At 43.4% G+C, this 26,276-nt stretch overlaps 1 protein-coding gene across 4 annotated transcripts in view; it reads right to left on the reverse strand.

Moving 5' to 3' along the window:
* Pank1 (pantothenate kinase 1) overlaps positions 1–8,096 on the reverse strand; it is a 76,489-nt gene extending 68,393 nt beyond the window's left edge. Inside the window, exon 1 of one of the 4 annotated variants that reach the window (NM_001114339.2) lies at positions 3,197–4,128. In NM_001114339.2, the coding sequence (NP_001107811.1) occupies positions 3,197–3,749 (553 nt within the window). In that variant the 5' untranslated portion in view covers positions 3,750–4,128. Of the gene's footprint in view, positions 1–2,358 lie in introns of all 4 variants that reach the window. The other 3 variants (NM_023792.2, XM_006527427.4, XM_030251126.1) reach the window with 3 other exon arrangements.
* Between the last annotated feature and the right edge of the window lie 18,180 nt (positions 8,097–26,276).

Genomic DNA, 26,276 nt, shown 5'->3' on the forward strand with positions numbered 1-26,276 from the left:
GGACAGGCAGGGCATAGGAGCAGCTCCGTGGGAGAGTTTGCTTTGGGCAATGGGAGGCTCTAGTTTCCATAGCCAGCATGTGTGTGTGTGTGTGTGTGTGTGTGTGAGCGCGCGCGTGCGCACACACACACACACACACACACACACACACGCGCGCGCCATGAAAACATAACAAAATGCTCACTCCTGTGACAGGCTAGATAACTAGTGTAAAGATCACATAGGAAGATTAGTCTCATCATGGAGTTCTGCAGGTATCATCACGGAGTTCTGCAGGTATCAGGAACAACACCTAGTTTAACTCTAGCATTTCAAGAGCACTGACACCAGATCATGACAGCCAGGTAGTAGGGGGCGGGCAAAATAATAGAGGAAATCTGAAGAAGTTAGTCTTAGGGAAGGCCTCTAGGGAGTACATAAGGGGAAATGACACTTAGATGGACATTAAGTTGACAACTTTCTCCTTTCCTTGCTTAGTAAAACCAACACACAACTGATTTGACTTTTGGATGGTGCTGGGAGATTAAACCCAGGGAGTTTTGAAGGATGGATGCCTCGCCTCCATCTTCTGTTACTGAGCTATTTCTCCAGTCTCCTGACTTGATTTCTAGATTAGAACACATTCATATGGAGAAAGTGGGTTTAAGATTTTGGTTTTAAGATTTACAGGTTGTTGTTGTTTGTTTGTTACTTTTTAAATTTGTATATATGCATGCATGCCCCAGAGACATACACGTTGGGGAAACACTCCTATGCATAAAAATAAAAGAAAATCAATGTGTGCTCAAATCTAAGAAAATTAAACATAATAGGATAAGGAAAATAAGTGTTGATTCAGTCCTTTAAAAGACTGTAAATACAACAGGCTGGTGACACACCCCTTTTAATCCCAGCACCCAAAAGGCAGGACTAGATGAACCTCTATAACTCCCCTGTTCTAGGTCAGCCAATGCTACATAGAGAGTCCCGAACTCAAAAAACAAACAAACAAAAGTTGTAAATAAACCGAGTGTGATGAATTATTTTAGAGGCAGGAGGATCAAAGAGCTCAAGATGATTCTTGGCTGCACGTGACGTTTCAGGCCAGCCTGGGCTACGTACGGTCCTATCTCATGAAAACAAAATAAGTAAATAAATAATTTATAAATAACTTAACAGAATGTATAAATAAAAGAAGAATTAAAAGCTTTTATTTTTTTATTTATTTTTTTGTAAGAAACACAAACCACTTAGCTTCTGACACTATACACAGGCAGAAAACTACATTTCCTTGTCTTTTAAAATAATTCCTATGGCTTTGAAAGCATAGTTAAGGCTCAGATTAGTTTTCGCTTCTTCAAATCATTGTTAGAGATTGTATTTTAAGCAGTGCAGAGTAAGGTATGATGATCCTAGCACTTGGGAGGTCGAGGTCTGAGGAATACCAAGAGTTTCAGGCCAGCCTGGGGTTGTATCACAAAACACTGTCTTGAAAATACCAAAAGAGGCCAGAGAGACAGCTCAGTAGGTAAGGGCCCTTGTCACCAAGCCGGTCAATGTGAGTTTGATGACCCGAGTGTGATCACGTGTCAGGAGAGACCAGCTCTTCAAAGTTGTCCTCTGACCTCCTGGACTGCCGAGCACGCTCGCATCCACATACCCACCACCACACAGTAAGTGTTAGAAAATGGGAAAAAAAAAAAAAAACACTAAAAGAAAGGTCTTCAAACCAGTGACTGCCTATCTACCATCCCACCCCCAACTCACCACGTAGCTCAGGCTGGTCTCAGGCTAGGGAGTCTCCTTACTCAGACTCCCCAACTTTTCTCTTAGAGTCTAGTTACTGTTGTTGAAAACTATAATAAACTCTTTAAGATGGAGATCAGAGAAATAAATAAAATGTGGACTCAGGGAAATAAAACAAACGAAATAAGACACGGGTATCAGCCAATCTCAAGTTCATAAAATAATTTTCCTAGAAACTATAAAAAGTATGTAAAACAAAAACAAACAAACAAACAAAAAACGCAGATGCTTAATAACCGTCTAACAGCCATGGCCAAATCAAATCTGCTGGGCAATTCCCAAACTCCACACAACATTAACATTGCAAAATGTAAGCACTGGATTCACCCAGACGTGTTAAAGCGGTTCCCAACGTTTTAGAAACGAATGCATTGCAGAAAGGCTATGAAAACTATGAACAGAAAGATAAAAATTATAAGCAAAGACAGGCGAAGGAGTTATGCTGTTTTCCAAACATCAACCTTTTACAGAAATTGAAGCCCAATTTAATCATTTCCCAACCCAGAACAGTTAATTGATATGCAACAGGTACCCGTTTGAATCCGATCGCTCACTACCGTGGACTCTACTTACTTTGCTTTCTGCCATTTACAAGCTTCATTAAAGACACCCACAAAGAGGTAACCAGTTGAATGGAGTTAGGCTCAGATAAGGAAAAAAAACAACAACAACAAAACAAAACAAAACAAAACAACTCGTAATCTCTACCTACAAACTGACATCCCAGAATGTCAGGTGGGGAAGGTACCCTTTACAGTCTACCATTATATATACAAGTCTCAGGTTGTGAAACAACGCACTTTTTGGAGTTGTACAATTACAAACACTCAACTCGACCCACTCCAAGGGGAGGGGGGGAATCCACCTGCAATCCTCATTGGTCCACACCGTTCCGGCCCACATGGTGTCAGTGGGTGTTTCCCTCTACACCAGCCGTCTCACTGGCTGTGTGGAAACACTGTTTAATAGGCTGTGATTTGGGGGATTGTCAAACTCCACGCCTCCTTAAGCTTGCCAATGGGCCCTAGATACTGGCGGTTACTCTGCGATTCAAAGGGCAAACTGGTAGCCTGAGATGCACGCCCCAAAAGATGTGCTCGGAGAAGGGAGCAGTGAGCCCCGGGCTGTGCCAGCCCGCCCTCCTCCTAGTCCCAGACCCAAGATCAGTCGGGTTGTTTGCCCCACGGCCACCAATAACAGCGGGCAGTGCGTTCTCCCAGCCGCTACGGTGACCGAGGGAGCAGCTCCAGCTAGTGTCTGACCGACCCAGTAGGCGGATCGGACTAGACAGGCGCCACCGCGGGCCGCCACCTTGGACGCCCGACGCCTCTAGGGAGGACGCAGTCCAGAGCGGCACTCTGTCGCCCCCCTCGACCGCGGGCACCGGCGCTTCCCTGCCGGCAGGACTTACGCGGCCTGTTCTTCCTCCCGGAGTCCATCCTCCTCCGCAGCCGGCATTTCTTGGCCGGAGAATCATGCTGGGCGAACAGCGGCTGCGGCTGCAGCTCGGACGGGAGCTGGAAGCGTGGGGCCGGCGGGTCGCGGCTGCTGGCGGCCGACGGGTGGAAGCCGTTGTGCAGCAGCCCGTTCACGGCGGCCGCGGCGCCCTCGGGGGCCCCCGGGGACTGCAGGGCCGCGCGCTCGTGTTGCGCGCCGCGGTCGCCCATGCCCGGGACCGGCGGAGCGGTGCGCGGGCTCCGGCTCTGGCAGCCTCGCTGGAGGTCACGGTCGGCCGTTCCCCGATCTTCCGATCCACCCTGGGGCTTGCTCTCCCGCAGCCTCGGCGCCGCGGTCGGGAGCTGGTGGCCCCGGCGCTCCTCCCCTCCTCCCGTCGGCGTCCCCACGTCTTCGGCGAGCTGGGCCCCGCGCACCGGGCTTGCTGCTCTCGCCCGCAGCGTGTCGGCATCGCGCGCAGCTGCGGGAACCTCGGTGGACCCCGGCCGGGGAGCCCGCCTCCCCCTCATCCCAAGGCCGAGCCACTTCAAATGCGGCTTCCTCGCCTCCCAGACCTGTCCCCGCCACTGAGCATGCCCAGTCCTACCCGCCACCGCCACCGACGAGTTTCAACGTGCGGAATGAAGTTCTCGGGGTTTGCGAAGAGGAGATAGGCGGATGGGGCTTTGTGTGGCGGAGCGAGCCTAAAGGGTACTGGGTGAGGTAGGCACGAGACAGCCAGAAGCCTCGGGAGGAATGCCGGAGGAAGCCAGATATTTGCAGAGGTTTCAGGTTTGCTAATCCTATCCCCAGTGGGCTAGTACCTTCACAAGGTCACCCATGCTACATCCCCGCCCCACGAAAGTGTGTGAGCAGGCGCGCGTGCGTTAATGTGACCAAACTACTCCCAGGTCTGAAGGGAGGGAAGAGAACAATTATTTATAGAGAGGTAGGCAGCCTTGGAGAAGGAGGGGAGTGAAATTCCTTGGTTGGCACACTCACACAAACAGCATGTGTTCTCGAGTTGTCGTTTGCAGAGAGGAAACCTAGGAAGAGAGAGAAAGGACAGTGAAGGACAAAACTAGGCAGGAATAACCGGTGCTAGAAGAAACCAAGTAAACAGAACCGATCCCAAGCTATAAAAAGCGCATTCCTCACCCAGAAAAGACCGGCAGGGGACAATGCCCTGTTCTGTTATTTATGAAATAAAAAGTTGCCTTGGTTATGAGAAGGGGAACCAGCACCATGATAGCCCTCAGAGTTAGCCCCCAGTTCCCAGTTCCGATTCCCACTGACACTGAGCAAAAGACAAAGTCAGTACTTAACACACCTGTTATAGGCAGTGCCCAGCAAGCGGGACACATTTGGGTATTGGGGACTTCTTGAGGCCTTAGCTTTTGTGTCTGTCCAAAGGGGACTCTTGTGTGTCACAAAAGTACCTAATATAACCTTTGCACATAATAAATGCCCACAAGAGTCTAATGTAGACATTAAAGTCAGGCTGGGGATATAACAGTCAGACACTTCTTATCATGGGATTCTGTCCCTACGAAGGAATAGAGAGAACATAACGGCAGGCTATTGTTTCCAATGACTATGAATACAGCGGGCAGAGGCCAGGCCCCTCACTGAATTTGCACATCACCAAGCTCAAACTAAGCTCTTTGACCCTCTGAAAACATCTGTATTAAAGAGGTGAGAACCGAAGTCTCCAAAGGCCAGCTTCAACAACTTGAACTTCCCTCTACCTTAATCCTAGCAAAAGTGACCTGTGATTAGCCTACCCACCCCTTGAACTAAATCCTCCATGGGTCCAAAACTGGCATTAGCTGTGCCCGGGGTTTACATTTGGTTTGAGGATTTCTTCTGGCAGAGCCCTTCCCAAAATCAACAGGTTCAGAATCAATGAGGCCACTCTGTTTCATCCACCTGTCATTTCAAATCAGGAAACCAAGGCACAGAGACATAACTGAGACTAAGACCAAAACTAGAACTTAATCCCTGTTTCCCTGCTTCCTTGGGCTTATATGATTTGAGAAATTGCCTTAGGTAATCCAGCCTCAGCCCATCTGATTTTTGTCCAGTTCTGTACAACTTGCTCCTTCAGGCTTATAATCTCTCCCTATTCCTATAACCCTTTATACCTCCTTCTTCTGGCTACAAAATACACATAGCCTACCTAGTAACACAGCCCTGCATCCCAACTACTCGGGAGGCTAAACCTCCTGAGGAGGAAGACCTCAAATTGAAGTCCTGCCTTAACTACTTAGTTCAAGTCAGTTTTCGTTACGTAATGAAACCCTGTCTCAAAAAAAAAAAAAAAAAAATGCTGGAGAGATGCTGGAGATGTCTAGCATTTGGCTAGCATAAGGCTCTAGGTTCAGTCCCTAGTACTGTTAAAGTAAAATGCATGTGTTCCCTTATATCTTCATGATCATAGTAATGGGACATCAAAGATGAAGTGGAATAATATAAATGTGCAGTCACATTCCACTTGGTCCCTGTGTCTCCCCACTGCTCCGATAAGCAGTTAAGTGTGCCTTGCATACTCTGTTAAGGCTCACCAGCATTGTATTCTGAGGAAGCTCTGGATGCTCACTTGAAACTAAACAAGGGACTGTGATCTTAGGGCTTCTCACTTCATGTGGTAAATTTACTAAAAAAAGCTTCCATTGCCACGTCTCAATAAGCAAATTCTCACAGATCTGAGCCGAGTAGATTGGCACTGTAGTGACTTCAAGGACACCTCCTCCAGCTTGATTTCACAGGCGTGGTGAGGGAGGCCTGAGCCAAGTGGCTCAGACCCAGTCAGGGCAGAAGTCCTGGTACAGAAAGTCTCTCACCTACTTCCCTTTCAAGCACAAGCCAGGTGACATCCCACAGGTTTATTCACGGGTATGTGTGGGTGGTGAACATGAGCCATCATGTGCTCCAGGAGAGCTAGAACAGTAAGGAGAAGGGAGAGCCACAATCCTCTTCTCCCCATCTCTGCCCATTCGCTGTCACTCATTTATTAAGTGTGTACTACGCTGAAGACCCCAAAACAGACTCCTGGGATACGAAGACAAAATGAATGCTTTTACTGCACTCGGAAGGTTACAGTTTACTGGAAACATAATAGATCATTCATTGGTTTTCTTGCTCAGTGTCAGAACAATAATCCAGAGTCTTCCCACTTTTTCTTCTGTTCTGTTTAGGGCTTGGCTAGGGCTAAGCCAGGCCATCACTTTATCACTGAGTTAGCACCCCAACTATCTTGTATTTTGAAGCAAGCACTCACCAATTTGCTAAGGCTGGTCTTGAACTCACTCTGTAGCTAAGCGGGCCTTGGATTTTTGGTTCTTTCCCTTCGGCTTTCTGAGTTGGATTGCAGGTCTATACCAATAAATCCAGTTGAAATTTTCTACTTTTCCTGCGGTTTGCTGTTGTTGCTATTGTTGTTTGAGTATCTCACTGTAGTGATGGCTCTCTGGCCTGGAATTAGATTTGTACCAGGGTGTCCTTAAACTTTTAAAGTCCTGCCTTCTGAATACTGACTGGGATTAAGGGCATGGGCTAGCACACTTAGTCCTTGAACTCACTTTGTAACCAAGGGTGGCCCGGAAATCTTGATTCTGTGGACTCTCCTTCCCAATTTTCTGGTTACAGACACTACACCCCACCCAATAGAGAATTTTTATGTTTTTAATGTTCTCTTTTAAAAGAGGGCATTGGAGTTGAGAGTGGGCATGGTGGCTTGTGTCTGTAATGCCAGCACTCAGAAGGCTGAAACAGGAAGATTGCCAGAAGTTCAAGGTCATCAAGGGCGGGGTAGTGAGATCCTGTCTGAGAGAAAGAAGGAGATCAGGGTTTTTGCCTCAGCCTCCCATGGACCATGGACTGTAGCATGAACCTGCTTGACTTCATTTCAACCTTCTTTCTCTCCTTCCTTCTTTTCAGCCCCCCACAAGCTTGTTTCCCCACACCCTGCCTCCCTCTCTTCCTTCAATTCTATGTGTGTATGTGTTCAAAATTACCTGGGGTTTGTAGTGCTAGGCATGGAATCCAACCAGGGCAGATATCCAATCACTGAAGTATGACCTTTACCTTGTAACCTGGTCTTATTTTTGCTTATTTGTTTGCTTGATTTGAGGCTCCACCCCCTCCCCGTGTGACCCTGCCTGGCCTGGACCTCCCTATGTAGACCAGCTTCCCTATTAACTGGAAGCAACTCTATTCTCTCTACTTCCTAACTTTATGCCCTAACACTTGCCGCAGTAACCTGATTTTTAATTTATCTATGTTGCCTTTTGTTGCTGTTTTCATTGTTGTGTTTTTTCTTTTTTCTCTTTTTTTGAGGCAGGCTCTCACTGTGTTCCCCTGGCTAGCCTGCAACTTGATGTGTAGACCAGCTGGCTCTCGAGCCCTGGGATTAAAGGTGTAAAAGCATATGACATCACACCTACCATCATGTTGGTTTTTGAGACAGAGTTTAATGAAATGATTCTATATTGGGCTTACAATTTCTTCTTTGTAAATTAATTTTTAGCTTAGCATACAAGATACTACGTTTTATATTATTACACTTCATTGCCATTTGTCCCCATTAATGTTAATTTCTGAAAAAAATAATCCGATAAAACTCATCCACTATGCCATCGTTATACTCAGTCATTGTATAGATTTTATTTACTTGGGAAAATAGTAATAAAGTCAAATATGGGCTTAGCCATTTAGCTCCGTGGTAGAGTACTTGCCTAGCAAGCACAAGACCCTGGGTTTGGTCCTCAGCTCTGGAAGAAGGTTGAAGATGGACACCAAATAAAGTTATATGTTCCCAAGCTTAAGCTAGTGAAAAAACAAAAACAGGGGTCCTTTGCCAACTTTGCAAAGCAGGAAGAAAAACAAAGAACCAAAAAAAAAAAAAAGAAAGAAAGAAAGAAAAAGAAAAAGAAAAAGAAAAAGAAAAAGAAAAAGAAAAAGAAAAAGAAAAAGAAAAAGAAAAAGATACAGGCCTGTGCTTTCCTGGTTTCAACATCAACTGACTTCTGAGCTCTAGCGCCATCATTGTTAAACTCTGGACACCAAGAGATCTAACAGAAAAGTGTTCACTGAGCCAATAGAAATACCAGAAGGGTCAGGTCCTGAGCCTTCCTCAAGGTCTACCAGCACACCGCCTAGACAGACATTTGAAAGAGTCTGTTAGGCCTGGAGTTCAGAGGTTTTTCAGTTCCCTTCTGGTTTTGGTTTTGACAGAAGGTTTCACTATATAGCCTTAAGCTTGTGACCCTCCTCCCAAATGCTAAGATTAAAGGCATGAACCCACAGGCTGGCTTAATTTAATTTTGATTTACCTGTACTCAATGTTTGAGACAGAGTTGTACTTTGTAATCTTAAGAGCATGCCACCAAATTCCTAAAACCCTTGGCATTTCTTGAGGGTTATAATATCTTTTATATGAATGACAGTGTCCTCACCCTCCCTTTTTGTATCATAACTGATTTTATTCTAATTAGGTAGCTCAGGGTGGGGCCAGAAACAGGCACCAGATAAGGCTAAGCACCAGAGAATAAGGAAGTGATCAGAAAATTAGAGGGCTGGAACTTTCTTAGAGGGAGGGAAGGCAGAGAATGGGAAAACAGGGTCTTACTTTAACCCAGTCTGGCTGGCACTTAACTATGCAGCCTAAACCGGTCTGGAACTCTCAGCTTATCTACACTGGAATTATAGACATGAATCATCACAGAAGATTGAGGGTTAAATTTTTCAGTCCCATCCAACAACCTGTGGATAAACTAGTTTAGAGACTACATTCTATAAAGCATGTGGATAATGGGCTCAAAAGAGACTAAAGCAGCAACCACACAGCGTGCATGGATCTGTACCAGATCCTTTGTGTATATGTTATAGCTGATAACTTAGTGTTTTGTGGGGCTCCTAACAGTGGGACCTGGTGTATCTTTGACTCTTGCCTGCTCTTGGAACTCTTTACCTTCTATTATATTCCCTTGTCCAACCTCAATATAAAGACTTTTACCTTATCTTACTGTATCTTGTTTTGTTGTATTTGGCTGTCATCTCTTGGAGGCCTGCTTTTTTCTGAAGAGGAAACAGAGGGAGTGGATCTGGGAGCGGAGTGCTGAGAGGAATGGAGGGAGGGGCAAACTGGTCTGGATATATTGCATGAGAGAAATCTATTTTCAATAAAAAGAAAGAGATTTAGTGAACTTCCATGCTGTTCTAATTTTTGTTCTCCTTTTGAGACAGGGTCATCTTGAATAACCCAGGGTGTCGTTAAACTGGCTTTGTAGCTGAGGATATCCTTGAATTCCTGATGCTTCTGCTTCCTGAGTGTAAACCTGTACCACCAAGCCTAGCACTCAAGAATAGATTTTAGAGATAACCCTGCCCCAAATTTTGCCAATGTATCCTTTTCATCTGACTCTTCATCTGAATCCTTTATAAGTAGGTAAACCTAAGTAAAGTATTTCCCTGAGTTCTTCCCTACATCAACAACAATAAACAGCTATAACATGGAAAGAAAAAAAAAAAAAGATACTTTGTTGTAGAGCCAAATATGGGTAACCATGGCTCATGAACACAGATTCAGGTTGCTTCAAATTCTTTCAAATTCCATGTTCCAATGCGGTAACAATTTCATACAGTTTTTATTTGTTTTCATCTTGCTTTATTTCAAATAAGGTAACTCTATCATATAACTCTGGCTGTCCTGGAACTTGCTATGTAGAGCAGGCTGGCCTCAAACTACAGAGATCCACCTGCTTCTGCCTTCTAAGTGTTTGGATTAAATACACAGATCACAGCGCTCAGCTTCATGAATCTTTTATAGTAAGAGAAAAAAAGAAAGCTTTAAATCAAGACAATTTAAAAATACATTGCTAGAAACATCAGGTAGGTGGGCAAAGACAAAGCACTAAAATCTGTTACAGATCTCCTGCTATATAGTGATATTCTTAGATTTTTAGATTGGTGGATGTGACTGGCTTGCTAAAAATACATTTCAAAAGGTTTTTATGATAGGCATAAGCAAGCTAGGTTGCTCATAGGAGTGGCTTTCAGAGGAACGAAAAATAGCCCAAGATAACTTAGCGTTGGTATAACATTTTAACTTCAAGATTCATGAAGTTTAGTCATTTGGCCACGTAGAATTTTCAGTACATATATTGCCATGGCTCCTTTTCCTCTTCCTTGGGAACCTAAATTCACGAGGGCAAATTTTGAACCCAGGAAGGAAGTTCATGGGATATCAAATCTACAGCACAGGTCACATACTTAGCTGGGACTTGCAGTTAGTATCTGAGCTACAGACAGCCTTTGGGGGCTGAGTCCTTGCTTAACCTGCCTTAAGTAACCTCCAGATAGAAAGTGTTTGAACTGAGTTGTAGGGTACCCACTTGCTGGACACGTGACCTGCCCCCACATCTGGATAGAGATGCCTTATGTGTTTTTTTTTTTTTTTTAATTAAAGTGGGAGGACTGAACAGTTGTTTCTCTCTTCTCCCACACACTTCCTAACTCTGCTGTGGTGTCTCCTTAGACAAAGTGCTTCTTCCATTACCTGAAAACCTTAGGCCATGGCGGAGGGTGCCTGTATAACATCCACTTCCTGCACTGCGTTCGCTTCATAACGGGTATTAGATGGCTTTGCTTCTCACTGGTATTTGCTTTCTAGCATCTTAGATTCTTGTTTATAAATCAGACTTTTTTTTTCTTCTTACAAGAATTCTGAGCTGGACATGAGTGGTGGCTGTACCATTGGATCCAGCATTCAGGAGGCAGAGACAAGAAGAGTAGGAGTTTGGGGCCAGGCTAGACTACATGGTGAGATCCTATGTCAAAAAGGCAAATAAAAGAGCTGACAAGATGGCTTATTTGGAAAAGGAACGTGGCATGCAAGCCTGGCAATGTTAGTTTTCTTGTAAAGGTCCTGACACCACCAAGTTGTCATGTGTCATGTGAGCCACGGGACTTGCACATGCACACACAACCAGCGATAATAAATTGCTTAGTAAGAATGTAGAAACAGGGGCTGGAGAGATGGCTCAGCGGTTAAGAGCACTGACTGTTCTACCAGAGGTCCTGAGTTCAATTCCCAGTCACCACATGTTGGTTCACAACTATCTGTAATGGGATACAATGTCCTCTTCTGGTGTATCTGAAGAGCACAACAGTGTACTCACATACATTAAATAAATAAATAAATCTTTTTTTTAAAAAAAAGTAGAAACAAGTAAAAATTTCAAATTTGATCCCTAACAACAACAAAAATAATCGGTCTCCAAATTCTATCCACAGTCTCTTATTTTATATGTAGATTAACACATAAAATATTTTTGAAGATCTATTTTCCTTTTAACTCTGGGTGTCTGTACTGACTGCAGGTGCTCGCAGAGGCCAGAGATGACCCCAGGGTGGCTGAATTTAGATGTGACTATAAACTACCTGACATGGGGACAAGGAACTGAATTCAGGTTCTCTGGAAGAACAAGCCAGTGATCGTACAGCCCCACTGACTTTTTAAACAAATATGTTTAACTGATGGCCACTGTTACAAGTAGTGAGTTTACAGACTTGGAGAAAAAAGTCCTGTCAATGAGCTTACATTGATTGACAAGCAAGAGGGGGGAAAACAACGTCCTCTTTCATTACAGAGTGTGCATTCTTCTCAGGGAGGAGGGGAGGAGAGGAAAGTAAGCGAGTAGGTGAGTAAATAAAGGCAGGCTGTTGAGAGACACGCCAAGTAAAATAGGATACAACACGGTAAGTGGAAGAGGAGTCTATTTCTAAGGGAGTAATAAAGACATCACATTTATGTTGGTAACTGAAGGTAGAGATGTGACCTGCCATGTAAAGAATTGGAAAATCAAAGTCCCATGATTCTAGGTGTCTCAGCTACTTTTCTATTGCTGTAGCAAATCGAAACCACCTCACCCAAGGCAATGTCTAGAAGAAAGCATGCAATGGGGGTTTAAATGGTTTCAGAGGATGAACGAGTCCATGATCATCATGGCAGGAAAGATGGCAGCAGCCAGGCAGCCATGATTCTGGAATGGTAGCAGACAGCTTACATTGGATCCCTAAATACAAGGCAAAGAGAGAGCTTAACTGGGAATGCATAGGTTTTAGAAACCTCAACGTTCACCCTAGTGACACACCTCCTCCAACAAGACCACACCTCCTCCAACAAGGCCACACCTCCTCCAACAAGGCCACACCTCCTCCAACAAGGCCACACCTCCCAGGTCTTCCCAAATAGACACAACAGTCAAACACAGGAGCCTATGAGGTCATTTTCCTTTAAACTACAACACTGCAGATGCTGGTGAAGAGGGTGTGTATGCTTGTCCTCAGGAATAATAGAAATGAAGGAGGTTGTTATATGGTAAGCGCTTCTAGACTTTTGGATTTTTCTTCCCTGCCTTATTTTCTAGGCAAATACATACACATAGTGAAGTGTATCAGCTACAACTAAAACTACCAGGATTTCTTTTTCTTTTTTTCATATTCAACACAGCCCTCAGCATTCTAATGACCAAGATGTATGGGAATTCCTACCCATCCCACATACACCAAGTTAATAGCTGCCAGTAACCTCCACCTGCAATTTAGTTCAGTTCTGCCTTGTTTCAGATTTCACGGGTCAAGATTATCAGTCTCATAAGACCTCTACTATCATCCAATGCTAAATGTAAGGGCCAGGCTGTGACCTCTATTTCTGACAAACCAGCTACAGAATTCCCTTGAACTGCTCCTTAGGTTTGATCATCTGACAGAGTGGCTTAAAAAGCCCCAGTGACTATAAAGGATATTGTTAGAATAAAGGCAGATAAAGAGATGCCGGGGTCAAGGTATTGGGGAAGGGGACATACTTTTTATTCTGCAAGAAAGTTATTAGATGGTTTCAGGGAAATCATAGTGAAGCTTTGAGAAGAAGGTAAATGCTCTAACTCTGACTATTCCCATCTCTCAACTCAGTGTAGACAATTGATACAACTGTGGTCCAACAGAGTTAATGTAAACTGGTCTAGAAATATTTTAGAAGCAGTATGACATACCTATAACCCCAGCACTCAGGATGAAGGGTAGGAAGATGACCTCAAGTTCAAGGCCAGTGTCATCTATATAGTGAGTTTCAGGCCATCTAGGGCTACATAGTAAGACCCTGACTCAAAAATATGTTTCTGGTAGAAAAGATGGTTTTAATATAGCATGCCTTCCCATAGGCTTACGTGTTAAACATTTCATCCCCAGCCGGTGATGCTATTGTGAGAGGTTCTGGAACCTTTAAAAGATGGAGCCTAGCTGTAAGAATTAAGTCACTGAGGGTGAGTCCTGTGCTCGTGTGCATGTGTGTGTCTCACTGGGTGTGTGTATGTGTGTGTGTTGGAGGGGGTGTATATCTTGTTCCTGATCCCTTCCCATCTTTGTCTCTGCTTCCTTCATGTTCTCCATAATGTTAACAGGTCTCCACTACCACAGCTCCTTCCATCATGATGTTCTGCCTGGTTATATGAGGACAAACACACCTAGGCTGAACTTTTCAAAATGTGAGTAACATAAATCCTTCCTCTCTGAAGCTGCTTCTGCCAATTGTTCTAGTACCGCAGCAGCACAGAGGTAATGAATACAAAAGGAACCAACTGTAAACCAATTTGAGGTTGCTGCCAGCGGCCAACAGTGGGACAACCTGAGCAAAAATAATTTGGCAATGTATCAAAACACGTAAAATCTGTTGAGATCTGCAAGGACATTCTGTTTTTTTGCTTGGTGCTGGGGATTGAAACCAAGGCTGGATCGCATGCATTCATTACAAAACATTTTCACTGAGCTACAACCCTAGCCCAAAATTATTGGTTACTGTTACAGAATGTTGATGAATAGATTTTTATTTTGGAAAGTGGTAGACCACAGGATATATAAAGCATTTGTTTTTCCTTTATTGTCTGTATCTGTTAGGTAGTTTAATAGTAATGGGGGAAACTTTCTTTTTATAAAGATGATTTTTATATAAAATCATCTCTTTATATAAAAGATGACTTTTTTCCTTTGAGACATGGTCTCACTTTGTACCCCTGGCTGGTCTGGACTTGCTATAGAGGTCACAAAGACCTCTCACACTTGTCATGGTCATATTGTCACCTTATAAAAATTATTCAGCTGAGATGATGGCCCCATGGTAACAGTGTGTCTTGACCAGTGTTCTATTGGAGACACCATGATCACAGCAACTCATAAAAGAAAGCACTCAGTTGGGGCTAGCTTACAGTTTCAGAGGTTTAGTCCATTATCATCATGGTGGAGAACATAGTGGCACACAGGCACTCATAGTGCTGGAGAGGCAGCCGAGAGCTCTACACTCTGATCCACAAGCAGCAGGGAGAAAAAGACACTGGGTCTGGCATGGGATTTTGAAATATCAAAGATCACCTCTGGAAACACACTTCCTCTAAGAAGGCCACACCCCTAATCCTTCTTCAATAGTGAAGAAGAAGCACTCCTGGATGAGCATTCAAATATATGCCCCTATAGGGACTATTCTTATTCAAACCACAAGACCAAGAACTTGAGTTTAATCTTCAGGACCCACATTGTGGAGAGAACGGATTCCTGCAGGTTATCCTTTGACCTCCAAATATGCACTATGGGCATGTGTGTGATGGCTTGTACATGTGTGCACACACGTGAGCATGTGTACATGTGTACAGCAATTAGTAGAATTAAAAGGCCATTTTAGTTGAGTGAAATCCAGGCACTGAGAAGGCTTCAGCAGGAAGATTCATGAATAGGAAGCCCCCATCTCGACCCATTTCCCAACACCAAAGTCTAAACTAAACCTAAAATTTTTGCGTAATTATTTGGTGTTTTTAGACAGGGCTAGCCTGGCAATCCCTATGTAGCCTATCTTGGCCTTAAACTCGTAAGCTTTCTCCCATCCTCTGCAGTGTTGGAACGATAGGCATTGCCCAGTGGAGTAGTTGGGAGAGATCATCTCCTGCTTCTGTTGAGGTTCTAGTCCTTCCCTCCTTCCAATAATGAAGTAGGCAGACATGGAAGAATATTCAAAATGAAGGTGCTTCATTACCAACTTGCAATTACAGTAGATAAACAGATCGCATGCAGGATTCACAACTGAAACAGAACAGGTTTGAACTCTTGTAACAGTAAGATGCAATCCCAGAGCCATAAGGTTCTAAGAACTGCTACAAGTCTGGGAAGCTCTCTGAAGATTTTAGGGTGTCAACCAAGAGCAGTCTTTTGAAGATGCCCAAAGAAAGTAGATAATTGACAGGAGGAACTGGGGTGTGTGTCTCTCATCGATAGGAAGTCTTAAAGCCAAAACCTGAGTCTTGGAGGCTGGGGCAAGAATGAATCTCTCTTCCTGAAGCAAATGGTTTGGTCCTGGAGGCTGGCTCAACTGAGCTCTGTCCACTGCAGAAACTCTTAATTGTCCTTCTCCAAGGAGGCTCCATACCTAGAACTTGGAGCTTTGGACTTCAAATGAGCTTGTTTCTAGTGCTCATCCTCGTTTTACATTGAGCTTTCAGAATTTTCAGTGTCTGCAGTCCTGGAGTGTCAGAGTGTATGAAGTGCTGACTGAGCCCTGCCTGGCTGACTGTGTGTTTGCAAATAAGGCGAGAGTTGTAACCAATCAAGGAAGCGCTATCAAAACTTTCTGTCCTGTTTGCTTAGTGGTGACCCTTGCATGGCTTCTGTCTGCTGCTCTCAGGCATGGTCAGACTTGAGGCTTTGGCAGTCAAGAACCAGGGTTTGTGTGCAACTGAAGGCTTTCTTTCTTTTGGAATTCCTTTGCCCTACAAATTTTATTTCTTTACCCATCAGAGATCCCTGAATGAGTCTGGAAGTTCCATATTAGGAGTCTCTCCTATGTATAGGGTGTTTTCTACCCTGTCTCTATGTTTCCCAAAATAAGGACTGTGAGACTCAAAGATTTGGCTGATCCCTGACTAGCTCATAAATTTATCATTCTGTTTTTCTATTCTAAGTTCTTCTTAGAACTGGCTGGTTACTTCTGCTCAGCTATCGTGCATCTGTCCTTCATCATGTCCTAGGGCACGTTCTCCCCTGCCTGGCTCTATCCCAGAATCATTTCCAACTGGATATCCCACTCTACACTCCAATCCCATTTACCAACACACTTTCTTAAGAATCTCAGCAGGACATAGTGGTTCATGCTTGTAACCCCAGGACTGGGAAGGCTATAGCAGGGGACATCAGCAACTTTGAGTCATAGTCTGGCATACACAGTGAATTCTAGCCCAGACTACACTATGAAAGTGAAACCTTATCTCAAATCCACAAAATGGAATGGATTTTTGCCAGGAGTGGTGGAGCATACCTTTACTCTTCTTAGGCAGAAGGCAGAAACTGGAGGTTTTCTGTGAGTTTGGGGCTAGCCAGGGCTACATAGTAAGTCCCTATCTTTGCAAGTCTGCCAGTAGAGACCAACTGCTTTTCAATATTAGAAAAGATCAAACACAGACAACATAGGAGCCAATTCATCTAGAGTAATGTCAAAGGACAAAATAACAGCAACCCTGCTTAATGGGTTTTATTTTTAATTATAGAATTGGGCAATACTTCAAAAAAATAGAAAATGTGTTCCAGTGAATTGAGCAGAAGTTGGTTTTAAGGCCAGGAAACAAAGAAAGCCAAAAACAAAAAACAAAAACAAAAACAAAAAAACCCCAACAAAACAAAACAAAAACCAACAAAAACCAACAACAACAACAAAAACAATAAAAATGAAAATCAAACCTAAGCTAGGTTGTTTGTAAGTAGCCCACATTGGCCTAGGACTCAATGTGTGTATCAGGATGGCCTCAAATTCAAGATCCTCCTGTCTGCTTGGCTTACAGACATGTGCCACCATGCCTGATTTGGTCACTTCAAGTTACTTTCCTTGTGAGGCTGGGACTGGGAGATGGGACAGTAGAGAAACAACTGATGGTTTGTGTTATTAATTGTTGGGTTACTTCATGCTTGATAGTTCTGTGTAAGGATTAAGTCAGGAAGGACTTCATTATTATGCCAATTAAAATTGACCAGTTGGAGAAATTTGATGTCATCTTTCTAATCCTAGTTTTTTAATGGGTAAAATAAATAGCTTGGGCTCTCCCTTGGTGGCTTAGAAGTTCAGACTAATTTTAATTTTCAGCCTGAGGTATTAGGGCCCAGTGTAAGAACTCAGTTCAGCCAGGTGGTAGTGGCACACGCCTTTAATCCCAGCACTCGGAGGTAGAGGCAGGTGGATTTCTGAGTTCGAGGCCAGCCTGGTCTACAAAGTGAGTTCCAGGACAGCCAGGACTATACAGAGAAACCCTGTCTTGAAAAAAACCCAAACAAACAAACAAAAAAGAACTCAGTTCATCATAATGATCCTCTGTAATTTTCATTTAACAATAGTATTTGAACTTATTTTCAACAGGTGTTTCTCATTTAAATATCTTGTGGGACTCCATGGCACACACACAAAAAATGTATTTTTCAACTTCCTATTTTTGTGGCATTCAGCAATATTTATTGTGCTATTTTTGTGGGGTCCAGAATTTGAAAAGGACTCAGCAGGAACAGCTCACGCTCAGATCCATGGTGACTGGGTGGCTGAAATAGCTACAAATAGTTGGTCTGGCTCAGCGGCGACCACAGAACTGTCCTGTTCTTAATGTCCTTCTTGCCAGTCCAAAGGGGTCTTACGTCAATTACAAACCATAAGGATGGAAACCTTCACGAACATGATCAATAACCACGAGGGATCCTCATCTCCTTCATATGAAGACAATGAGCAGTTGGGGGTCTGAAGCTCTCAAGGGGGGGTTGAGCAAACCTGATTGTGCTGGTAGCTTTCTGACTTGCAGCTTTCAGATCTGTGTTGCTCACAAGCTACCCTACTCCATCATATTTCCTCCAGCAGTTGAAAGGCACAAAGGCAACACCAAAGCCTTAACTAGCTTCAGCCACCACTCCCCATGCCCCCTTACCATATCATGTCTACTGATACTGAAATGTCCTCGAGAGTTCTTTCATACCAAAGTCTGAAGTTTGAGTGATTGGACATCTTGGGCTGACTGTTCACTATCTTATGTCCATATGCTATCTTTGTTTGGCTGTCTTGCGTTTCCTCACAGCATGGCAGTTGCCAGTAGTTAGACTTAGGTGGGATTAGCTTCAAAAATGTATATTTTTACTGTTTTGATAAAAGACACTGAATCCTAGAGAGGTGGCTCAATGGTAAAAGTGCTTCCTGGTGTCCTCTGACCTCCAAACAAACACTATAGCACTATGGTATAATTCCCCCCTCCAAACATTATAGCCACTAAATTCTTAGTTGTTAATATTTGAATGGCTTCTTTCTTTTTTTCTTTCTATTTTTTTAAACGAGTTCCCTCCTCCAATATTCCGATATTTTTGAAGAGAAATATAAAAGTGCTTCCTATTCTTTTCTTTTTTAAAAAAAGATTTATTTATTTATTTATTTATTTATTACATGTAAGTACACTGTAGCGGTCTTCAGACACTCCAGGAGGGGACGTCAGGTCTCATTATGGATGGTTGTGAGCCACCATGTGGTTGCTGGGATTTGAACTCAGGACCTTCAGAAGAGCAGTCAGTGCTCTTAACCACTGAGCCATCTTTCTAGCCCAGTGTTTTCTATTCTTTTACCCTAAAGAGTTATATTAATATTCTAGCCAGGGAAGCAGGGAGGGTAATTACAGATCTTCACCTCTCCCTCATCTTCTCCAAATCCAGCCATCCAGTCTCATCCCCCATTTTTGTACAGATCACCTGCTGTGGCCTCCCTCCCGCTCCTCTGTTCCCATCTTCAGTGGATCTTCTACTCTAACCTTCCTTCCCACTCATCCTGTTATCCCAGCCCCCAACTCCAGCAGGCTTTCTCTGGAAACCCACCAGCCAAGCTGCCAGAAAAGCAAGCAGATAAGCCAGCTTCAGATTGTCACTCTCCATCCCCTTGTCCTTTACATCCAGTCTCCAGTGTCATCCCCAGCACTGTAGCAGACAACCTGTTGTGATCTCTCCTTATTCTCTGTCCCCATTCCCAGGTAATTAAGATCCTGGTGGAACAGCCTGCTTTCTTCCTCCCTGTATTTCCCTCAGCTCCCAGACCCAGCTCATTTCCATTCCTAAGCTTCAGCTCTCATTACCCAGAAACACATTTTACCCAGAACCCCCAGCGGCCACACCTCTCAGGATCCCAGAAGAGTTCCCTACCAGGTAACACAAAGCTACCAAAACCTTCTAAGAACCAGTGAGGACAACAGAAGATGAGGAACACCCAACCAATAAAGACAAGACCAGACGCCAGTACCTAGAATTACAATCTTCTTAAACCCAGATACCTGGAAGCAGCATAAAAACACAAACAATAAAAATTTGGACAATGTGTCTCAACTGGAGCCCACCAACCCTATTCTAATATAGTTGAAGTACCAAAAACCTTAAAATAGCTTTATAAATATACATAGGTTCTTAAAGAGGAAATGAATCAATTCCTTAAAGAAATCTATGAAAACACAAACAGTGAAAAGAAATGAATAAAACGGTTCAAGTTACTGGTCTATTGCTGTGAAGAGATGCCATGATCAAGGCAACTCATAAAAAACAAGCATTTAATTGGGGAGCTGCTTGCAGTTTCAGAGGCATCGTCCATTATCATCACCGTGGGCACACATGGTGTTAGATAAGTAGCTGAGAGTCCTACACTCTGATCCACAGGCAGCAGGAAGAGAGAGCCTGGGCCTGTCGTTGGGCTTTTGAAACCTCAAAGTCTACCCACCACCAATGACACACTTCCTCCAATAAGCCTGTATCTCTTAACTCTTTAAATCCTACCACAGAGTTCTACTTTCAGGTGTCTAAGCATTCAAATATAGGAGGCTAAGGGGCCATTCAATCCAACCATATCCTACTTGTCAAAGTTAGTTGAAGATCAGATAAGCAACTTAAACAGACCTATAACTCTAGTGAAATAGAAGCAGTAATTAAAGATCTCACCAAAACAAGCTCAGAGTTAGATAGTTTTAACATGGAATTCTACTAGACTTCCAAAAAAGGAATTAATGCCAATACTCCTCAAATTATTCTACAAAATAACAACAAAAAAACCATTGTCAAGTTCATTTTATGCGACAATAGTTACCCTGATTTCCAAACAACATAAAGACCCAATAAAGAAAGAGAATTACAGACCAATTTTCCTTATGAACATAGATGCGAAAATTCTCAATAAAATAAGTTTGAATTGAATCCAAGAACACATCAAAAAGACCATCAACCCTGATTAGGTAGGCTTCATCCCAGAGATGCAGAGATAGTTCAATATTTGAAAATCAATAAATATAAATATAATCCACCATGTAAACAAACTGAAAGAAAAAACCCACATGATCACTTCTTTAGATTCAGAAAAAGCCTTGGGGTGGGGAGACTTACACCTCTTCCTGATAAAAGTCTTGGAGAGATTAGTGACACAAGGGACATACTTCAACATAATAAAAGCAATTTCCAGCAAACCTATAGCCAAAATCAACTTAAATGGAGAGAAATCAAAGCAATTGAACTAAGATCAGAAACAAAACATTATCTACTCTTTCCATATCTATTCAATATAGTACTTGAAGTTTTAGCTACAGCAATTAGGCAACTGAGGGAGATCAAGGAGGTACACATTGGAAAGGAAGAAGTCAAAGAATTGTTATTTGCTGATTATATGATAGTGTACATAAGTGGGCCTTTAAATTCCACTGGGGAACTCTAACACTGATAAACACTTTCAGCAAAGTGGCCAGATACAAAATTAACTCATAAAAATCAGTAGCCCTTCTGTATATAAATGACAAATGAACCGAGAAGAAATGGGGAAATAACACCTTTCACAATAGTTCCAAATAATATAAAATATCCTGACGTAACCCTAAGTAAGCAAGTGAAAGACCTGTATGATAAAAACTAAAGTCTTTGAAGAAAGTTGAAGAAGATACTAGAAGATGGAAAGTTCTCCCATGCTCATGGATCCATAGGATTGACATGGTAAAAATGGCTACCCTGCCAAAAGCAATTTACAATTCAATGCAATCCTCATCAAAATTCCAACACAATTCTTCACAGATCTTGAAGAGACAATTTTCAACTTTACATGGGGACATAAAAAACAAAAACAAATAAAACCATCCCCTCCCCCAAAAAAACCCAAAAATGAGAATAACAAAAACAATCCTGAACAATAAAATAACTGTAGGTCTCATCACTCCTGGTCTCAAGTTACACTACAAAGCTATAGTAATAATAATGATGATAAAACATGGTATTGGCATAAAAACAGATGTGTTGAATTGAATGCCCAGACATAAACCCAAACAAATATGGATACCTGATTTTGGATAAGGAAGCCAGTATGTAAATACTGGATAAAAGACAGCATCTTCAATGAATGGATGTCTGCATGTAGAATAATGCAAACAAATACATTCCTATGCAAAACTCAACTCCAAATGGATCAAAGACCTTAACTTAAAACCAAGTACACTGAGCCTGATAGAAAAGAAAGTGGAGGAATAGCCTTGAACTCATTGGCACTGGAGGGAACTTTCTGAACAGAACACCATTAGGACAGGCCCTAAGATCAGCAATTAATAAACAGGACCTCCCAGCTGGCTGGAAGACACCCAAGTGCAGCCTTGGCAGAGGAGCACTACTGCAATGAACAACTATGTAATGGAGAGGTGGGAAAGACAGAAAAACAGAGCAGTGCATGAGCAAGGAGGGGTAGAACTGGAGACGTGATGGCAGTGACAGGCGAGAGACAGGGCTGAGGTCAACATGCTGTCGCTACCCCGTAGGATCAGTGAGATGCTGTATAACATCCCGAAGCTTATGTAGACAGAGACTAAGCCCACTAACCTGCTACTTGGTAGCGGGATCCCGCTGGCTCTGGCCAAGGACAGAGGCAGAGATTAGGAAAGGTTTACTTTCTGGATTGAACTTCCTCAGAGAACTACCGTGGCTCACGATATCACCAGAGGCCCTGTTGATGTCTGTGGTTCATGATGCTGCCATAGATCTTGATGAAGCCTCAGATCCACGTGGATTGATGTAGTCTGTGTTGCGCTCTATGCCTCAGAGATAGCCTCAGGCTTTGCCGCCTGGCAGCCACTGGAGGAGGCCGGGGCATGCTGATCTGAGTGGGACATGTAACCACTTGAGACTATGCGGAGGCTTGTGGTCCACACAGCTGCAAAGGCCAAGGACTATGCTGATGTCGGCAGCAAGTGATACCACCAAAGCACAAGTGAAGGCCAGTGGTTGGGATTGAGGCCTGAAGCCTTAATGTCCCAACAAGAGTTGGAAGAGCTAGCCTAGCACTTCACAGGGCTGAAGCACAGTGGCTCCGGAGGTGGTGGTGGTGGTGGTGGTGGTGGTAGTGGTGGTGGTAGTGGTGGTAGTGTGGGTATAGGAGAGCCAGCCCCACGGTCATATGAGAGTGTCCCCTTCCCCCGTGGTAGCAACACCAGTCTATGGTGGTGGTAGTGGCAAGGGCAAGGGAGAACTAGCCCGTGTATGCTCCTGCCACTGCGCATACCTCTTTCGCTGATGGCTTCTGGGGCAGATGTGAGAGAATACTTATCCTCCCTTGAGTGGCTGGCTGGTCATTAGGAATTTGACCATGCTTAAGTGAACATATGGACCGCACAAAATAGATGCCCCCCATTTCTTCTCTTTTCATGTGTACGTGGGGAGAGGTCACAGGGGAAGTGTGACAGACATGGGAAGAGAGCACAATTGATCAGGGCATGTGATGTAAAATTCCCAAATAATAAAATATAAATATATTTTAAATATATATTATAATAATAAAAAATAATAAATAAGTAATAAAAATAAATAGGGCCTCATGAGACCAAACAGCTTCTGCATAGCAAAGCACACTGTCAGTTGGACAAAGTGGCAACCTAGAGAATAGAAAAAGACATTCACCAACTACATCCAATAGAGGTGCTTTAGGCTGGCCTCAAACTCAGAGATCTGCCTGCCTCTACCTCCCAAATGCTGGGGTTAAAGGCAAGAGCCACCACTGGCTCTTATTTCCTTATTATTCTTTAGATGCCTGTTTGTTTTCTTTCTTTCCTCTTTAATAATTTATTTTGATTTTTATGTGCTTTGGTGTCTTGTCTGCCTGTATGTCTGTGTGATGGTGTCACATCTTAGAGTTAGAGGTAGTTATGAGCTGCCATGTGGGAGCTAGGAATTGAACCTGGGTCTTCTAGAAGACCAGTCAGTGCCACCAATCACTGAGCCATCTCACCAGTTATGCCTGCTTGTTTGTTTTCTAATGAGAGAGAAAGAGGGGTGGATTTTATAGGAAGGGAGGTGGGGAGGATTTGGGGGGATAGAGGGCAGTGAACCCATCATCAGGATACATTGTGAGGATAAAAACCGTTTTCAATCAAAGGAAAAACATTATATTAAAATATGCTAAAATACACTGTGACACTGGGCCAGCTGGCAAAGCTCTTTGATGACCAGCTGTATGTCCTTGAAGGACACTCAGTGTACTTGACCTGACCTACATGATTGCGCCATATCTGCCAGGGCTGCTGGATGCCCTTCAAACTTTCATCTCCTTGGCACAAAGTGTCATGTTAAGTGAAGTTGTCACTGGATATAAGACATTCCGGAGAAATGTTTTCATCTTGTAATGTGTCTTTAAATTTTTTCCGCATTTATCTTGAGCCAACTTCAAAAGGAAGAAGGGAAGGAAAGGGAGGTGATCTCTGTATTCTACAACAAAAGGATGTGTTTTTGGGGTGGGGTAGGGATTATAGAAATGGCATTTAGTCCAAATCTTTGTCTCGCCTGTCTAGCTGTGAGATGATGTAAGGCAAGCTGCCTAATCGTTTTCTGCTTCACTTTTCTCAGGGTTAAAATGGTCCTTATAGACAATATCTATCTTATAGAGTCACTGAAAGACTGAAGTGGTACATGAAAGGCAATTTGGGTAGTGCCTGGAAAATCGTGTCCAATTAGCCGCAGTTACAATTGTTGATTTGGAGAAAAGTATTTATTGGAACCTGCCGGTGACAGATGTTGGACTGGTAGAAATAATAACTAGAAGAAAGCACAGTTCCTACTGGGGTGAGAGTGATAGGCGTGGAATATGAGTGGGAAGTGGAAGTAGGATGGTGGAGGAATTCACACTCATCTAGGAGTGGAGAGCTTGGTGCATTTTCCTTCTTACGGGGTGGGCAAGAGATACTCCCTGTGGAGGTGATATTTAATTCCAAGCATTAAATGAATGAGTAGATATCTTACCACATGTGTAGGCAAAAGGAAGAAAAGGGAAAGCTATTCTGGATGTACACACACACACACACACACACACACGCACACGCACACGCACACGCACGCGCACGCGCGCGCAAGAGAGCGATCGCATATCCACACTACTCTGTGCTTGTCAGGGAGCATAGAAAGTACACGGTGAGGTTGGGTTGGGGAGGATGTTGACGTAAGTGAATATAATGCACAACGTGTTTGCATGATGAGTACAGAACCCAACCAAGCACTGCAAAGATATGAGGGTGAACCAAGATGGTTCCTGCGGCAGATGGCGGTGACAGCTCTTTCCTAAGCAAAGCATGAGAGTTGTTTCCAAAGCAATGGCTTCTTGTAACAGGAGGCGTGGACATCTTATTTCAGGAGCCTCCACATACCGAAGAGAAGAAAGCAGTCAGGTTAACATATCAGAAGGAAAATGGGTACATTTGGGGGTGTGCATGGTTCAAAGTATGGGGCATATTTAAAAGATTAATGGGTGGCTAGGAATGCCTCTGGACAAACTTTGCATGTATTATATATAGTTTTAGTAGAATATAAAAGAAAGGATAGTTTTTGAAAATGTTTTCTAAGATTTACTTATTTTATTTTAAGTGTATAGATATTTTTCCTGCATATGTGTATGAATATCTTGTGTGTGCCTGGTGCCCATGGAGGTCAGAAGAGGGCATTTGGTCCCAGATGATTGTGAGCCACCATGCGGGTGCTGGAGTACAAACTTTGGTCCTCTGGAGAGCAACTCGTGCTCTAACTGCTGAGTCACTGTCCAGCCTCAGGGTTTTTTGTTTTTGTTTTTACTTTTCAAATAAGTTCTCAGTATGTAGCTAAGGCTCACCCTGAACATGTGGAAATTCTCCTGCCTCAAGCTCCAAGTGCTGGAATTATACGCACAAGCCACTCACTCTGCCTCCTGACACTTTGGGCTTGCATGTGTGCATGTATGTATAGTAATACACATGCATGTGGAGGTCAGAGGTCCAACTCTGATAACTTTCCTCAAGCTATCCACTTTTATTTGAGACTGGGTCTTTAACTGAGACCTCGGGTTAGTCCAATAGACTAGGTTGGCTGCCTAGCAAGCCTCAGGAATCTGCCTGTTTCTGCCTACCCCACACTGGGATGATAAGTGTGTACCACCATGCCCAGCTTCTTATGTGGACACCGGAGATTGAACTCTGATCCTCAGGCTTGCTTGGCAAGCACTTGACTGTGCTATCACTTTAGCTCCTGTTTTTGTTGTTGTTGTTTGTTTGTTTGTTTGTTTTTTGTTTTTGTTTTTGTTTTTGTTTTTTTTTTGAGGCAGAGTCTCATATAGTCCAGGCTGGCCTTGAACTCTTGGTTATTCTGACTACATTTCAGAAACGATTGCTGCGGTGATAAGTGCGGTCCACATCTAATTTTATTCAGTTCTGGGGATCAAATCCAGGGCTTTGTGAAGGCCACAAGCACTCTACTAACTGAGCTACATCTCTAACCCCCAGAAACTTTTTTGAAAGTTTGTTAATAAGTTGCCCGTCCAGTCATTGGAGTTAATAAGGAAGCTGCCCACAACTGAAGATCTGTGGGCGCAATTAGCTGTGCTTTGATCTCTAAAGGAGAGTAGGCTAAAAGTCCTTGAAGAAGTGTATTTGAGGTCTGGCTCCTATGTGCCGTATGACAGATTGATAGATGACCGTCATCAACCAGAG

The sequence above is a fragment of the Mus musculus genome, chromosome 19 (genome assembly GCF_000001635.26).
Source record: "Mus musculus strain C57BL/6J chromosome 19, GRCm38.p6 C57BL/6J".
In the NCBI taxonomy this organism is placed as follows: Eukaryota; Metazoa; Chordata; class Mammalia; order Rodentia; family Muridae; genus Mus; species Mus musculus.